Here is a 17,334-nt window from a genome sequence, read left to right on the forward strand (position 1 = left end):
GGAGTCTCTGTTTTCAACTCCCAGGCATACCTCTTGGGGGCATCTCTCATTTCAGTACAGCCTCACTCATCAAAACTTACCTGCTCACTGCCTCTTGTTCTCAGGACCTTGTTCCTGTCTCTCCTAGCTGGGGTGTCCTAGCTGGCTGGAGGGAGATGGGAAGTGAAATGGGTAGCTCCTCAGGTGGCAGATGGGAGGGCAGCACTTTCAGGACCCCTGATTCCCAGCCCCCATATGCTCCGCAGTGGGGCCCTGTGCCCTGGAATATACCAAGATGAAGACTGCAGATCACTTCTGGACTGACCCCTCAGCTGATGAGCTTGTCCAGAGGCATCGCATCCATAGCTCGCACCTGCGGCAGGACTCGCCCACCAAGCGGCCGGCCCTCTGCGTGAGTAGGGTGGATGGTGGGACCTTGGGAGGGGGTGGGGCCAAGACCCAGAACTTGGGGTAGGGGCCCTGAAGGTCACTCCAGGCCTTCTGTTCCTACCCCCCTCCCCCATACTACCAGATCCAGAAGAGGCATTCAAGTGGCAGCATGGACGACCGGCCGTCCCTCTCCGCCCGTGACTATGTGGAATCTCTGCACCAGAACTCCCGTGCCACACTGCTCTATGGCAAGAACAACGTTTTGGTTCAGCCGGTGAGAGTTGATCTTGGGCCCAGACAGGATCTTCCACTGGGGGTCTGGCTGCAGGTTATAGAGAAGGCGTTCCCTCTGGCTCATATTGCTCATCCATCCATCCATCCATCTATCTATCTACCCATCCATCCACCCATCCATCCATCCATCCATTCATTCATACATATGCCACTATCTCCAGCCAGGCAACCAATCAACCCTCTTCCAATCTGTATATCTAACCATCTATTCATCATCCATCCATCCACCTACCTATATTTATATCCATCCATTCATCCATCTATCTATCCATCCATCCATCATCTGCCTCCCATATCCATTCCTCCATCTGTCCATCTTTCCATACATCCATACATCTGTCCATTTATTTGCCAGGCCATCTGTCCACCCACCTGCTCACCCAACCATCTATCTATCCATCCACTCTTGATCTCACTCATTCAGCAAACATTTACATTGTACCTGCTATATGTTAGATAGTTGGGATGTCAAGAAAACCATTATGACTAGCATTTATTGAGCATTTCCTATTTGTCAGGCACTGTGCTAGGTGCTTTTACCTATACTAACTCATTTAAACCTCACAGCTGCCCTTTTGGGTAAGTACTGTTATTATAGATAACAGAGAGGCCCTAAGAGGTGAGGTCAGCAGCAGAGTTAGGATTTGAATTCAGGCAGGTGACATCGGCATCTGTGCCATTTAATCACCTTATATGACTCAGACCAGGCCCCGGGGAAGGGTGGTGATGGAAACCCATGCAGCCCCTCCCTCCTGCGCAGTCTCCCTTGCTGTCAGGGCAGTGTGGTGTTTGGGCTTAGCTGGGAGGGAGCAAAGGGAGAGCCATTGTCCACTCCAGCTCTGTGGTCACTGTTGAGATCATTGAGCAAGTCATTTCTCCTCTCTGAGCCTTAGGATCTTCATTTAAGTGGGGACACAACCCTGTTTCCTCCAATGTAAGATGTGCTGAATTTAGGATGCACCATTTTTTTTTTATTAAATTCAGTTTTATTGAAATACATTCACACACCATACAATCATCCATGATATACAATCCACTGTCCACAGTATGATAACATAGTTATGCGTTCATCACAATCTATCTCTGAACATTTTCCTTACATCAGAAAGAGCCAGAACAAGAATAAAAAATAAAAGTGAAAAAAGAACACCCAAATCATCCCCCCATCCCACCCCATTTGTCCTTTAGTTTTTATCCCCATTCCTCCACTCATCCATACACTAGATAAAGGGGGTGTGATCCACAAGGTCTTCACAATCACACTGTCACCCCTTGTAATCTACATTATTATATAATTGTCTTCAGGAGTCCAGACTGCTGGGTTGGAGTTTGGTAGTTTCAGGTATTTACTTCTAGCTATTCCAATACATTAAAACCTAAGAGGTGTTATCTATATAGTGCATAAGAATGTCCACCAGAGTGACCTCTCGACTCCATTTGGAATCTCTCAGCCACTGAAACTATTTCGTCTCATTTTGCATCCCCCTTTTGGTCAAGAAGATACTCTCAGTCCCACGATGCCAGGTCCACATTCATCCCCGGGAGTCATACTCTGCGTTGCCAGGGAGATTTACACCCCTGGGAGTCGGGTCCCACGTAGGGGGGAGGGCAGCGAGTTCACCTGTCGAGATGGCTCAGTTAGAGAGAGAGAGGGCCACATCTGAGCAACAAAGAGGTACTCAGGGGGAGACTCTTAGGCACCATTACATACAACTTTAGACTCTCCTTTGTGGTAATGAGCTTCATAAAGGCAAGTCCCGAGGATGCACCATTTTTTAACATAACCATCAAGAAATAAAACATGCTACTTAAATTATATATATGTTCTATTGACCCTTGGCATTTTTATTTTACACTTTTGGAAAGAGACTTATTTGGACATAATTTTGGTTTTGTTTTGTTTTTAATCATGCATCATTTTTATAAGTTCACACAAGGGAAAATATAACTGAAATGCATTCGATATTTCTAAAACTTCTTCACATTTCAGAGTCCAACTCTTCCCTATCACTTTTTGACTTAGAGTCGTCAATGTCCTTATTTTTCTACCCATTGTCACTTTCTTTTCGATCAAGAGAAGGGGTCAGCCAACTGTGGCCCCTGGGGGGCTACCACCTGTTTTTGTAAACAAAGTGTAATTGGAACACAGTCACGCTCCTTTTTTTATATATTGTCTACGGCTGCTTTTGCACTGCAATGATAGAATTGAGTAGCTGCTCCTGAGACCGCCTGGCTCGCAAACTCAAAAATATTCCCTATCTGGTCTTTTACAGAAAAAGTTTGGCAGCCCCTGTCAGGACTACAGGAGATGCAGCACTTCTTGCCCGTGTCCACTCATCTCTAGGAACTTCTTAAGACCCATAAAGCACTTGGTTGTTGCTTTGCAAGAAAACATGGGATTGTGGGCATCCCTGCAGTGATCATGTGTCTGTTTCACCAGTATCACATCTGCGCCCCACTGCCCCGATTACCCATCCTTTCTGCATTCGCAATAGCTTTCCAATCCAAAGCTGAATCACAGCCTAATCTTTTGAAGACATTTTAGGTAGCACTTAAACTCCACATGGGAAGGAACCGCCAAAGACAAAACTCAATTGAAGTGACGTCTGTATGAGCAGTTCTGACCGAGTTTGCAAAAGATCAGGCAATGACAACTGTGTCACAGCTGTCAGATGCCACTGATTGTAAGGCACATCCCCATTTCAGAGACACTAAAATATGGAAAGAATGGCCATTTTAGAGTCAGGGAGATACTGCAGTGCAATAGTGCTTCCTCATGGGTCATAAGCATGTGTGGTTTAATTGAGATTGTGTGTGAGGGTATACACTAGGTGCTCAATAAATGCTAGTTGCCTGTCTGCTCTTGCTGTTGAGATGATTTGGTGGAGAGGCTGCCCCAGTTTGTACCTCTTCTATTTGTAAGTCTTGGAGGATTGGTGATACCACCACTGCCACCTCCCCTTGAAATAAAATAAAGTCAGTGAGAAGTCCTGTAGGCAAATTCTTAGAAGGCGAAGAGCCAGGCTGCTGAGTGGAGAGTATGGGTGGGGGTACTTGGGGAGTAGGTGTCTGAGCAATGTCTGTGGCATGGGACACAGAACTCAGCTGCCAAATCTTTCTCCCTTAAGACTGGCCAACCTGATGCCAGATGAAGGGTGAAGTTGAGGTGGGCAGAGCTCCCTTCCCGGTTCTGAAGAATGCCTCCCACCCCCACCCCATGGCAGGGCCCCTCAGCCCCAGGAGAGGGGGATGAGTGTGAAACATTGGAGGCAGGATGGTCTTCCTGGCTGGGCTCTGGGGAACTCATCCTGGACTGTTGGCACCAAATAGCTTTACTCAACGTAGCTACCTGGAAGGAGGTTTGGAGGTCTCCCAAGTTGAAAGTGGCCATGGCTTGAAAGGAATAGCCCAGCCTCCTGGTTCTGGTTACACATGCTTGAACCAGGTGGCTCAGGGCCCACATCCACTGTGACTCTGGCACTGTGGTCAGCCTTGAGTTCCCTTCTCTCTCTGCAGAGGGATGACATGGAGGCTGTGCCGGGGTACCTGTCCCTGCACCAGACAGCTGACGTCATGACCTTAAAGTGGACACCCAACCAGCTGATGAACGGGTCTGTGGGAGACCTGGACTATGAGAAGAGGTAGGACGCGTGTCCCCAGCGGGTGTCCCCTGGGTCCCTCCACTGCCCTTGGCACAGGGGCAGTTCCCTTTGGGCAGAGCAGGCCTGTGCCCTGCCCCTGCCTACTACTATAGCTGGTTGCCAAGGCCCCTGGCCCAGCCTTCCTGCATCTGGGTAGCTCAGGCACTCAGGAGGAGCCAGAAACCCGCTGGGAGAATCTTGGGGCGTGGAAGTTAGGTAACACCCTGGTCAAAATGCCACCCAGAAAGAGAGATACTCCCCAGTCTACTGCTGCCGTTTCCCATCACCCTGTGAAAAAGGGAGGCAGGAGAGGCATCTGCTCCTGGGCATCCTGTAATTTATAAAAACCCCTCAGAAAGGTTTTGGAGTTGTGCTCAGAAGACATAGGCCCCCTGTGCATTACTGATCAGTGGGACAAGGGATTCCGTGTCACACAGTAACAGATAGTAGTGTTCTTCTGCTTTAGGGAGAACCGAGGGAAACCACTGCAGAGATGGGGCCATCCCAGTGACTTCACCTGGAGGGTCTTGGCAGCTGGCGGGAGGAGAAACAGTGGTCTCTGTTGCTCTGAATCTGTCTCATTCTATTTTTCTTTTACACTTTTTTGCTTTTTTAAAAAAAAGTATTACAAAGAATTTTCAAAATGAAAATAGAACTCGGGTACCCATTGCCCAGCCCTAACAGCCATCAGTGCAGCTCCCTTCTCTTGCCTCATGGTATTTGGAAGACCAATACAAACATCAAATAGTTCATCTGTAAATATTTTAAATTTGTATCCTTAAAAAATAAGCACCTTTTTCAAGATACATAAGCAGGGTACCATTATCATGTTCTGTTTTCATTCAAAGTCTCCATGTAATGAACACAGGCCTCAGTGTGGTTCATTTCGTTCCCTGAACTGGTCACTTCCTGTTTGGAGGTTGCCATCTGTCCTCCTAGAGGGTCAGGGGGAGGTCCAGTCAGTCCCAGGCTGGGTCAGATAGTTCACCTCTGGCCCAACTCGGGAGTTTCTGCACCAGAGACCCTCACGGGGGAGACACTCTTGGCCTAGAGCCTCACCTCCATTGATTCATCTTAAAGCTTGGTGTCAGGCCTCCCCTGACTTCCATTTGGGGTTAAATCACCCCAAGTCCCAAATCCCCTTTGTAGCTCTTACAAAACTGTAGTCATGTAATAAACCTGCACCTGCTTATACACCAGCAGGCTTGCTTACTCACCGTGGTTCTGTGAAGGTAGGATCCTGCCTTGCTCATGTCTTACCCTTGGCACCTGCCACAGGCCATTGCACATAGTAGGTGCACAGTGAATCTTTGTGAAATGACGCAGGGATATCAGGGAACCTGGATTCATTCATTCAACCAGCAAATATTTACTGAGCACCTACTATATGTCAGGCACTCTTCTAGATGATAGGGATATAGTGGTTGAATAAAAGGAGAGGAAAACCCTTCTCGGAGCTTACGTTATAATGGAAGAGACAATGAATGAGCAAGTAACAGACACATCTCTGAAATGGAGTCCAGTCCTTGTTCTACCCTCACCTCGCTGGGTGACTGGGGTACATCATTCCCTTTATCTGGGCCTCAGTTCCCCCTTGTAAAGAGGACCAGATCTCTCCAGAACTGAAGGAGTTCTCAGAGGGTCTGCAAGGGACCCTTCAACATTCAAACATTGAAGTGTCTTCCATCAAACATCAAAGCTTTAAGCAGTGTAAGGAGCCTGTTTTTTTATTGCTTGAGCTTAAGGCCAGGATTGTGTGGGAGAGGGTTGGGGGGATGGGTTGTGAGGGGGGCGTGGGGGATGCTTTTGATGCTAATGTTTTGGGAAAGGCTCTGGACCTTTTTTGCCAAGCCAACCATCCCACCCCTCACCCTGCACCCCAGCTAAAATCACTGAGTCATTTCTTCCTCTGTGAATCGGCACATAGTAGGTGCCTCAATATTTTGTTCCAGCTGTATCTGAACCTCCAAGGTCACTGCTTCTGGGGTTGGGGGCTTCCCCAGTCCTGGGCTCTGAACCCTCATCTATTCTTGCCTGGAACTTAGAGCTCAGGAGAGAAACAGGCAGAGGTTCCAAATATGGGGTCAGAGTGCGGGGTTCCCTGGGCCTCCAGCATCCCTTTGGGGACTGAGGCAGCATAGATAGAAATGGGGAGGTCCTTATCTGAGGAGAGAGGTTCTTTTCCCAGCCACCCCTCCCACTTGCACACCATGATCCTGAATCCCTAGTTGGGTTTCCTAGGGATTAGAGAGGAATTACCACCAAAGCAGTGAGAATTTGAGCTCTGAAATCAGGCTAGACTTGGTTCCAGTCTCAGCACTGCCAGGTGGAGCAGCTTTACACTGCTGGTGGTAGAGCCACTTTGCAAACCAGTCTGGCAGAGTCTTATAGCGCAGCTTTGCCATATGACCCAAATTCCTCTCCTAGGAATCTACCCAAGAGAAATGAAAACATGTCCACACAAAAACTTGTTCATGGCAGCGTTATTCATAATAGTCAAAAACTGAAACCACCTAAATGTCCATGAACTGATGAAGGGAGAATCAAAATGTGTTCTAGCCATACAATGGAATAATCCATTCAGCCATAAAAAGGAGTGAAGTCCTGATACATGCTACTACATGGATGCACCTTGAGAACCTTATGCTAAGTGGAAGAAGCCAGACTCAAAAGACCACGTATTGTATGATTCTGTTTAAATGAAATATCCACAATAGACAAATCTATAACATCAGAAAACAGACGAGTGGTTGCTAGGGGTTAGAGTGGGAAGAGAGTGTTGACTGTACACAGGCACAAGAGATCTTTTGGGGGTGACAAATTTTCGAGAACTGGGTTGTGACGAGGGTTGCAGAAGCCTATAAAGTTACTAAATTAAATTTACTCATTAAATTGTGTGGTCACAATGGGTGAATTTCATGGTATGTAATTTATACTTCAATTAAGCTGTCAGAACATGTGACACTAAAGCAAAATCTCAGCCCTTGCTATTTTCCACCTGGGTGACCTTGAACCAGTGACTTTACCTCTCTGAGCCCCAATTTCTTCATCTGTAAAATGGGGGGTCTGGTAATGGAATCTCCAAATAGGCATGCTGGGAGGATTTAAAGAGAAGATGCATGGAAAGCCTTCAGCAGGGAGTACACCATGTGGAGAGGACTCAGTTGTGGGGGCTTTTGGTGTTATTTTCATGGATCCAAAAGGACCCCAGCCACAGCTTTCCTCCATGCTGGTGTCTGGTGGGGCTGGGGATGCAGTTTTTTGTACATGGGCTCCCCAGGGCCTGGTATTGACCATTCACTCTGAACAGCACTGAGCACCATACAGCAGTAAGCAAAACACAACCCCTTCCCCAGGTGGCCAGCACCCCTTGAAGAGACCAAGGAATAAACAGGAGATGAAAAAACAATGTAATGGGTACCTGGAGCTGCAGGAGCCCAGGTAGGGTCCCCCTGGCCAAGACTCAGAATATGAGGGGCTCGGAGAAGGCTGCTAGTTCAAAAACACCTGTTTGCTTTCACCATCCAAGGAGCCTGGCGAGGCTGATTCTGGACCTGGCAGGAAGAACCCTTAGAGGATATCTGTACCAACTGCCCCATTTCACAGCTGGGGAAACGAAGGCCCAGAGAGGGGTGGGGGCTGGTCCACGGTAGGTGGCAGAAGTGTAATTTGAACCCTGTCTGACCTTGAAGCCTGTGTCAGTTTGGGTCCTCCTAGAAGCAGACGCCAAGGCAGGATCAGACGTGCAAGGGATTGGTTAGGGAAGCACCTGTGAAGGACAAAAGCAAGGGCAGGAGTAGGCAGGAGAGCTTTCAGACTGGGACGTGGGTCTGACACCTGTGAAGGAAGGAGGGTTGGGCAGGAAGAGTCTCGGATACAGGACAGGTCTAAGAACATTTTAGCTGGGTCGATTGGGAGTCTCCTAGGATTGCTGTAACAAATGACCATGAACTTGGCACCTTAAAACAACAGAAATTTATCTTTTCACACTTCTGGGGCCAGGAGTCCGAAATCAAGGTGTAGGCAGGGGTGCGCCCCCTCTGAAGGCTCTAAGGGAGGATCCTTCCCTGCCTCTTCCAGCTGGCTCCAGGCTCCTTGGCTTGCGGCTGCACCACTCCAATCCCTGCCTCTGACTTCACAGGCCCTTCTCCCCCTGTGCTTTGGGTCTCGGATCTCCCCCTCCCTTTCTCTTATAAGGACACCAGTTACTGGATTTCGGTCCTTAACTTAATTAAATCTGCAAAGACTTTTTCCAAGTAAGGTCATGTTCGTGGGTTCTGGGGGTTAGGACTTGGACATATCTTTTTGGGGGGCCACTATTCAACCCACTGCACCAAGCTAAAGTTGTCCATTAGAGGAGTCCCTTGTCCCACAGGAATGGGCCCATGATAGCACCCCATGTGCTCCGTCCAAGGCTGGGGGCAGCCCAAGGGAAGTGTGTTCTCAGCACTAACAGTGGTGGGGCACCTGCAGCAAACTCGGCTCCTTGGAGCAAGATCTCCTAAAAGGGATCTGTACAGCTCATTCCTGTGACTGCCCCAAAGCCCAAGTTACTGTGATCTCCAACTCTTTTTATGTCCTGATGGGAAAAACCATTTGTTTCAAGATCATGGTGGGCTTTGAGCTAGAGCTGGAAATATTTAAGTAAATAATCATAGGGTCCAGTTACCAAGTACTTTTTTGCATCTCAGCTCTGAGCTGAGCTCTTCTTGTATGTGCTTCCATTTAATCCTCACAACAACTCTGTGAAGTGGGTGTTATTATCACCTCCATGTTACAGGTAAGGAAACTGAGTTTTAGAGAAGCCTCCAAGTCACACTGCTGGGACCTTTGAGTCAAGGCTCTTGAATGGCTATTCTGACTCCTTCCCGTGGACACATGGGTTAGGGTCTGAGTTTGTCATGCTCTTAGATGCCAATGACAGAAAATCAAATTCAGGCTGTCTTAAGCATTGGCTCATATTGACTGAAAATTTTGGGAGTACTTACTGGCTTCAGGCATGGCTGGATCTGCAGACTTGAATGATGTCACAAGGACTGAACTCTTTCCATATCTTGGCTCTGCTTTCCTGTGTGTTGATTCCATTCTCAGGCAGGCTTTCCCTTGCATGGTCCCCTGTATCTCCAGATTGCTGTCATCCTCACCACTACTATCCTAGCAGAAAGATGCATCTCTTTCCCAGTCTTTTCTAACATAAACCCAATAATGGGATCTCATTGGTTCTGCTTGGGTCATGGGACCATCCCTGAGCCAATCATTGTGGCTGGGCAGTAGAATGTGCTGATTGGCCAGGCCTGGGTCAGGTGGTCACTCCTGCTACCCTGGGATGGAATATGGCTAGGGTCAGTCTGACCTCAGCTGCGAGGACTGAGAGTTGAAGCGGGGGATCCCCTAGGAAAACTGCAGTGCTGGGACCAGAAGAAGAGGAACTGGGCAGGCTGGGTCACTATATCGGGAACAAGTGGGCCCTGGTGAGGCCATGGGTTTTGTCTGCTGGCCTCCTGGGTCCTTCCCCATGGTGAGGTGGGCAGGCTTAGGTGTCCAGAGAGCTGCGTCCTACATACCTAACCATCCCTCCCTTTCCAGTGTCTACTGGGACTACGCCATGACCATCCGCCTGGAGGAGATTGTTTACCTGCATTGCCACCAGCAAGGTAGGTTCTGCCAGGGGTGCAGGGGCCTGAGCTGCTCCTGCCAGAGCCCCAGGTTGCCCACCACCCCTACCCATTCATTACGTTAACCTTGTGAGGCATTGTGGTGGGCATCCCATATTACTGTGTGATCTCGGGCAAGTGACTTCACCTTTCTGAGCCTTGGTTTCCCCGTCTGTGAAATGGGGGATCATAACAGCCTGCTACACCTGGGGTTGGTGTAAGGATCAAAGGATGTATGTTAAGGGCTCAGCATCAGCATCAAACCCATGGCAGTAGTTTGCTGACATCACTGAGCACTTGCGATCTGCCCAGCACAGTTCTAAGAATTCACATGCTAGTTATACAATTGTCACAACAATCCAGGGACAGGGACACGGTCTTTTCCAGTTTAGAGGTGAAGAGGAAGCAGTTTGCTGCCAAGTCACACAGTCTGTAAGCATCAAGCCTGGACTTGAACCCAGTTCTTGTGATTCCAAAGCCAGGGCTTTGCAGATCCAGGACCAATAGCTAGAGTCCTCCTTTGAAGTCCGGAGAAGGTACATTCAACACAAGCAGAGGGCCACGCTGCTTTAGAAAGCAAAATTAAAAAATCTTATTTGTGGCAAGTGTTCCACACTTGCTGGCTAGAATCACTTCTTCCCGTGAGACAAGTAGGACTGAAAGCGTCCATGCAAAAACTCGTGAGGTCGGTTTGTGGATGACAGGGTCACAGAGGGTCCTTTAAGGGCACAAGGTGTTTGGGGAATCTTTTTGCAGGTGACTTTAGGGAGCCAGCCAAACTCCTTATGACCTTGTCCTTTAGTTCCCCAGTCAGAGACGGAACTTGGTTGGGAAGAAAGGGTTTTGGGGAGGTTAAAACTGCCCCTGGATGAATCTGGACCCGGAATCGTGGACCCTGGGTCCAGAATCTTCTTGACCAAAAGGAGGATGCAAAATGAGATGAAATAAAGTTTCAGTGACTGAGAGATTTCAAATGGAGTCGAGAGGTCACTCTGGTGGACATTCTTATGCACTATATAGATAACACCTCTTAGGTTTTAATGTATCGAAATAGCTAGAAGTAAAGACCTGAAACTATCAAACTCCAGCCCAGTAGCTTGGACTCCTGAAGATGATTATATAACAATGTAGATTTCAGGGGGTTACTGTGATTGTGAAAACCTTGTGGATCACACTCCCTTTATCTAGCTTATGGATGGATGAGTAGAAAAATGGGGACAAAAACTAAATGAAAAATAGGGTGGGATTGGGGGGGTGATTTGGGTGTTCTTTTTTACTTTTATTTTTTATTCTTATTCTTTCTGGTGCAAGGAAAATGTTCAAAAATAGATTGGGGTGATGAATGCACAGCTATATGATGGTACTATGAACAGTTGATTGTACAACATGGATGATTGTATAGTATGTGACTATATCTCAATAAAACTGATTTTATTTTTTAAAACTGCCCCTGGCCATCTGCCCAGGCCTTTCCCAGAACTTTGGAGCAGGACCCCTGGGTCTGGTTTGGCATCCCTGGGTGGGGGTGGGGGGAAGTGTTTGCTGGGAGGGTCGCATCCCCATGCCTTATAGTGACTTCCCACTGTGTCTTCTCTGGTCGGGTCGCGGCGGCAGTGGACAGCGGCGGGACGGTGGTGTTGGTCAGCCAGGACGGGATCCAGAGGCCTCCCTTCCGCTTCCCCAAGGGCGGGCACCTCCTGCAGTTCCTCTCGTGCCTGGAGAACGGGCTGCTTCCTCACGGCCAGCTGGACCCACCACTCTGGTCCCAGCGGGGGAAGGTGGGTGATTGCAGGGGGCCTGGGTGGGGGGTTTCCACCCTGGGGAGTGGACACCTACACAACTCTGTGGGCTTACATATACCCACCCAGACTCTCACGCTGGGCAGGCTGGGGGGACAGGTGTGTCCCAGGGGCTGTGCATTGGGTCACGTTCTTTCAGGGCAAGGTATTTCCCAAACTACGCAAGCGAAGCCCTCAGGGTTCCGCCGAGTCCACGTCTTCAGACAAGGAAGACGACGAGGCCACGGATTACGTGTTCAGGATCATCTACCCTGGCATGCAGTCCGAATTTGGTAAGCTGCCCTATTCCCTGGATCCCAGGGACACCCACCTGTCAGCTAATCTTGACAATGACTCCAAGCATTTGGAAGCAGAAGGCAAGAGGTCTAGATTCTGGGGCCAGCAGGGAGACCTGGAATCAGGAAGTTAGGATCTTGGTGACTTCAGCTCCCACCCCCTTCCCACATGAACACAAGATGGGAACAAATAAACCCTCTCGACTTAGCTAATAAAGACACTGCTGGGTGAGAGATAGCATGGGGTAGTGGCAATGGCATGGGTTCTGGAATCCGTTCTGAATCCTGGTGGAACTTGGGCAAGTCATTTCACTCTCTGCACGTCGATTTCCTCATCTTTAAAATGGGGGTGTTCATAGCATGTACTTCAAGGGGGTGTCATGAGGATTAGATAAGATAAGGCATCTAGAACACTCAGTTGCTAGCTGCTTTTGTTATTACAAAATGTTTCAGGAATTCAGTGAGACGGAGGGATGATCAAATGTAAAGCCCATAGAATAAAGCCTCACACAGAGCCGGCCCTCAATTCATGGTAGCCAGAATAGTGGAGGGGAAACAAAGCACCAACACACGAGATGATAATCTATGTCAAACAGTGTACATGGCAACCTCCGTGAAACAGATGCTTAATAAATGGAAACTCTTTCTATTAAGAGCATCATTATCGTGGAGCTGTCGTGAGGATTAAATGAATTAATATTTGAAAAGTGCTTGGAAGGGGGCTTGGCATTTATTAAGCACCATATGGATGTCTGTTAAATCAATATTGAGTTGTAGGTTCTTTCTATTAAACTCATTTTATGGACGCCTCAGAAGCCGTCTCAGATATTGGCTCTGAGCCTCCCTTTGCTTCTATTAAACTTATTTTATGGACGCTTCAGAAACCGTCTCAGATACTGGCTCTGAGCCTCCCTTTGCTTCAGGGGCAGCGTTCTGGGCACTGAGAGGCTCCTTTGAAAGCAGACGTCCTCCCAGGCAAGGTTGGACTGATTGTGCCAGGTCATTTAAAGGCACTTTTTGCCAAGGCCCCTGGCTCCCATCCATCACTGAATTGGGTCTGGGGTCCTGGCAGGCTCAGTGTTAAGTTCTCATGTTGCTTGGATTAGCCAGTGTTTGCACCCACGATATCCCTCCATGGCCAGTTCATTGCAAAGCCTCATGTTCCTGCATCACTTAAGCGTCTTGCAGGACTCATCATCATGCCCGTTTCCACCCAGAGTCTGTGGCTGGAGCCCTCCCGTGCCCCTCTGGGATGGCATGGCTCACACAGCCCTGGTCCAATGCCAAGGCTTTTCCTGGCCTCAGTGCTGAAGAGGCTCAGCTCATGACTGTGAAATCCCCCAGGATGCTGGGCCAGCTTCTTTTCAGTTTCCAAGGGACCTGGGCTTCCCCACTGCCCACGAAGACTGATGTTAATTAAGACACCCATTCCGAGAGCTGATTAATCAGACAGGGCCAGATCCCCTGTGACTGCCTTCCCGGGAAGCTCCACAGGTTCTTACCCAATGAATAAATTGTACACTTCTGCTGGGAGCCAGGCTCGGTGCTGGATGTTTTTCTTACTTGGGGAATATCCGTGTTCTCTTGCTGTAGCGCAGAATGGGCTGGTGGAGCAGATCCTAGCAGTGCCCACCCCCAGCCCTCAGTATTTCTCATTCTGTGCATGGCCTTCGACTGCCAGCTCTCAACCCCTGCATCTCTGCCTGAGAGGTTTCTCTGCCTATGGATGGGGAGATTGGAAGTCTCAGGGAATTAGTGCCTTGCTCAGCCAATGAGTGATGGGAGTTGGTGTGTAAATAGCCCAGCTCCTTGCCCCCTCTGGTGGGAAAACTCTGAAATCTGTGTTCTCCATAGTCTCCCAGAGGTCCCCAGGGGAATTGAGCCCCAATTGCCCACAGTGGTAACTTGCTTGGTGACTAACTCCCTTCCCTGTCTCACTTCCTCAACCCCATACCGCTGATTCCTGGGAGCATGTCCCAAATAAACTACTTATGTTTGAATCCTTGTCTCAGGCTCTGCCTTTGAGGAAACCACAACTAAATCAGCTTATTTACAGTAGGATTTCTCAACTCTGGCACTATTGATATTTTAGACAGATTAATTCTTTGTGGTTGGGGGCTCTCCGGTGCATTGTAGAACGTTGAGCAGCACCCCTGGCCTCTACCGACTGATGCCAGTGGCACCCCCATCCTCCAGTCATGAAAACTAAAAATGGCTCCATATATCCCCAAGTGTGCAAAATTGCCGTCCAGTTGAAAACCACCAGGTTAGAGGAAAGAGCACAGCCACTGTAGCCTCAGATTCCCAGCTCTGCCACTTGCAATATGGGCAAGTGTCTCCGTCTCTCGGGGCCTCCTTTTCTTGTCTGGAAAATGGGGATAAAATTACCCCCCTGCCAGGATCATATGCTGAGCATTCAGTGTGAGGATGTGTGGACCCAGTGTGGGTTCTGATGCTCAGCAGATGCCTGGGGAGCCGTGGTAGGTATTGTATTCTGAGCACCTGCTGGGTTCCAGGCCCACTTTTTCATGCTGCCCATGTCTCCATTCATTAAATCCTCCCCAGGTAGGTGTCATCGTCATCACTACTCTCATTTTGCAGAGGAGGAAACTGAGCCACAGGAAGGCTAAGTGACTGGTTCAGGGTTACACGGCTAATTCCTTGGCAGGGCTGGGATTTGAACACAGGCAGTCTGGCCCTGGAGCCTGTGCCTCTATCCACCACTCCATGCAGATTACTTTGACTGGGAGGCTGGACGTTGTGATTTCACCCCCTTCATCCTCAAGGTCAGATGTAGCCCACATGGAAATGGTGGCCCTGTGCTTGACTGATTTTCTCAGGGGCTGGAGCTTTGCAGGGTTAACCAAAACAGTCATGGTGTTCATCTAGGCATGAAGTCTTTTCCGGAGTATTGCCTAAATCAGAAAGTCGGCAAACCACACACTATGGGCCAAATGTGGCCCCCTACCTGGCTTTGTAAATAAAGTTTTATTGGAACATAGTCATGCTTATTCATTTGTGTATTATCCGTGGCTGCTTTTGTGCTACAACAGCAGAGCTGAGAACCTATGGCCTGCAAAGTCCAAAATAATTACTCTCTGACCCTTTACATAAAAAGTTTCCCGAGGCCTGCCTTAAGTGGCAGGGAAGATGTGACCACAGATGGTTCTACAGTCCCTTTTCAGTATTTTATAACCCCCACAGTCACCAGCTGCTCCTTTGCCTATCACTTGTGCACAAGAGGAAGGTAAGACAAATTCTAAAACAGTCAGGTTCACAGTCAGATAATCGCTTTTTCAGCTCCCTTTGTCTCTGAGCCTGTCTGTATCTATGCTGTCCAGAATATTAGCCACAGGCCACACATGGCTATTGAGCACTTGAAATGTAGTGAGTCCAAGTTGAACTGCATTGTAAGTGTCAAATACACACTGGATTTTGATGACTTTTATAGAAAAAAAAAAAAAAAACACAACCCAGAATGTGAAATATTCTATTGATAATTTTTATTGATCATATATTAAATTGAAAATATTTTGGATACATGGGTCAAAGAGAATATATTATTAATATTGATTTCACTTTTTCTTTTTACTTTCTTAACATGGCTACTAGAAAATTTTAAGCCCCAGGCCTGGCTTACGCTGGCACGCTATTGGACAGCACTGGTCTACTGCAGGGTTTCCCAACCTCGGCACTACTGACACTTGGGGCTGAATAATTCTTTGTGTGGGGAGCCATCCTGTGCATTGTAGGATAATGAACAGCATCCTTGGCCTCTACCACTAGACGCCAGTAGCATCCTGCTAACACCCCCAGTTGTGGCAACCAGAAGTGTCTCCAGACACTGCCAGCTTTCCCCTGGGGGCATAAACTGACCTGGCTGAGAACCCCTGGTCTCCAGAGAGGATGGTGGGAAGGGGCAGCAGTCAATGGGAAAACAGCAGGAGAAGTTGAGTGGGATTTCAGGAAACTGATCCTTTGGGTTAGAATCCCAGCTCTACCACTTATTAGCTTGGTGACCTTTGGCTTATTTCTGAAATCTCTGTGCCTCAGTTTCCTAATCTATAAAAGGTGATAATGTAGGTGCCCGGTAAGTGAGAGCTGTTATTAGTGGAATGAAAGGGGGAACTTCTGGTCAAATAGGCTACCTGGTGGAGCTTTGGGTGATTAAGTTGTGTCATTGTTCTGAGCCTCAGTTTCCTCTTTAACAAAATGGGAAAAGAAATGCATCCCTTACAGGGTCGTTTAGCACAATAAGGCAATGCCCTGCCCAGCACGGCACCCAGCACAGAGTAGGCCCTTTATGCGTCAGCATTCTTCATACTTTTAATCAGACACCACACTTGGAAGTCAAGTGGAGCAGGCAGGGAAAGTGTTCAAACCTCGAGGAATTGACTCTCCGGGCTGTCTTGGAGTCTTGCCCACCTGAGACCTTCCATTTCACCTTTTCTTTTTGTTTTATGTCTCAAATTGTTTCCAACCCCCTTGGGCAGCCCTCCCCCTGTCTCCATAGGCCCGGCCTGGATGGTGGTTCCTGCAGGCCAGTCCATGCTGGTGGTGGCCAGGGGGAGTCGGTGGGCACGAGCCAGATGGGACGCCACTCTCGCCACTCCAGGCTTGCAGCAGCAGCCCCCCAGTAATGTCCAGACTCCCCACTGTGGGCTGGGTGCCGGCCACCTCCGCCATGTTGTCATTTGAGTCTTGGTCCCGAGGGAGATGTTTGCAGGAGACAAATTGATGCCCGAATGCTGTCCAGCCTCTACCCTGCAGGAGGCAGCTGGGAGTTTTATGTCAATTCAGTAGCACAGGGATCCACTGATGATGTCTGCCTGGGTGTGAGTGGCTAAGGTCAAGGTATGTTTGCTACCCTGGGCTAAGCTCATCAGTGCTTCCCTGAGATTTGCTAACATTTAGGGATGTTTCTCTAACGTGTTTTACAGGGGCCCACTGGTCTTTCTTGTTGAGCTCATTGGTGAGTCTGCCTGGGGATGAGTGTTAAAACAAGCCACTTGTGGTGGCTCCAAGAACCCCACTCTGTAGGCTGCTTCCCCCTCCATCAGTGAATAGAGGCGAGGCAGGTCAGCTACTGAGCTCTGTTAGCCAGTGGGCCAAGTCCACAGCCCACCCTCCCCGTGGAGCCTGAGAGGCGATGCAGGTTATGGCCAGTTATCCTTGCAGAGGCATGGCAGTGATTTCCTAGAGCATGGGTTGGCGAGCTGTGGCCCATGGGTCTGATCCAGCCTCCTTCTGTATAGCCCACGAGCCAAGAATGCTTTTCCCACTTTTAAGTGATTGAAAAAAA

At 48.7% G+C, this 17,334-nt stretch overlaps 1 protein-coding gene across 4 annotated transcripts in view; it reads left to right on the forward strand.

Annotated features, from left to right (window-relative positions):
* The window catches only part of SGSM1 (small G protein signaling modulator 1), a 95,722-nt gene that overhangs the window by 38,389 nt on the left and 39,999 nt on the right, over positions 1-17,334 (forward strand). For 3 of the 4 annotated variants that reach the window (XR_005214021.1, XM_037817088.1, XM_037817089.1), the window contains 7 exons: positions 246-391; positions 512-643; positions 4,180-4,304; positions 9,891-9,958; positions 11,573-11,736; positions 11,897-12,029; positions 16,546-16,668. Coding sequence is in view for 3 of the 4 variants with exons in the window: in XM_037817088.1 (XP_037673016.1) it covers positions 246-391; positions 512-643; positions 4,180-4,304; positions 9,891-9,958; positions 11,573-11,736; positions 11,897-12,029; positions 16,546-16,668 (891 nt within the window). In the remaining variant the exon portion in view is untranslated. The remainder of the gene's footprint in view (positions 1-245; positions 392-511; positions 644-4,179; positions 4,305-9,890; positions 9,959-11,572; positions 11,737-11,896; positions 12,030-16,545; positions 16,669-17,334) is intronic. The other variant, XM_037817090.1, reaches the window with a different exon arrangement.

The sequence above is a fragment of the Choloepus didactylus genome, chromosome 23, assembly GCF_015220235.1.
Source record: "Choloepus didactylus isolate mChoDid1 chromosome 23, mChoDid1.pri, whole genome shotgun sequence".
Taxonomy (NCBI): domain Eukaryota; kingdom Metazoa; phylum Chordata; class Mammalia; order Pilosa; family Megalonychidae; genus Choloepus; species Choloepus didactylus.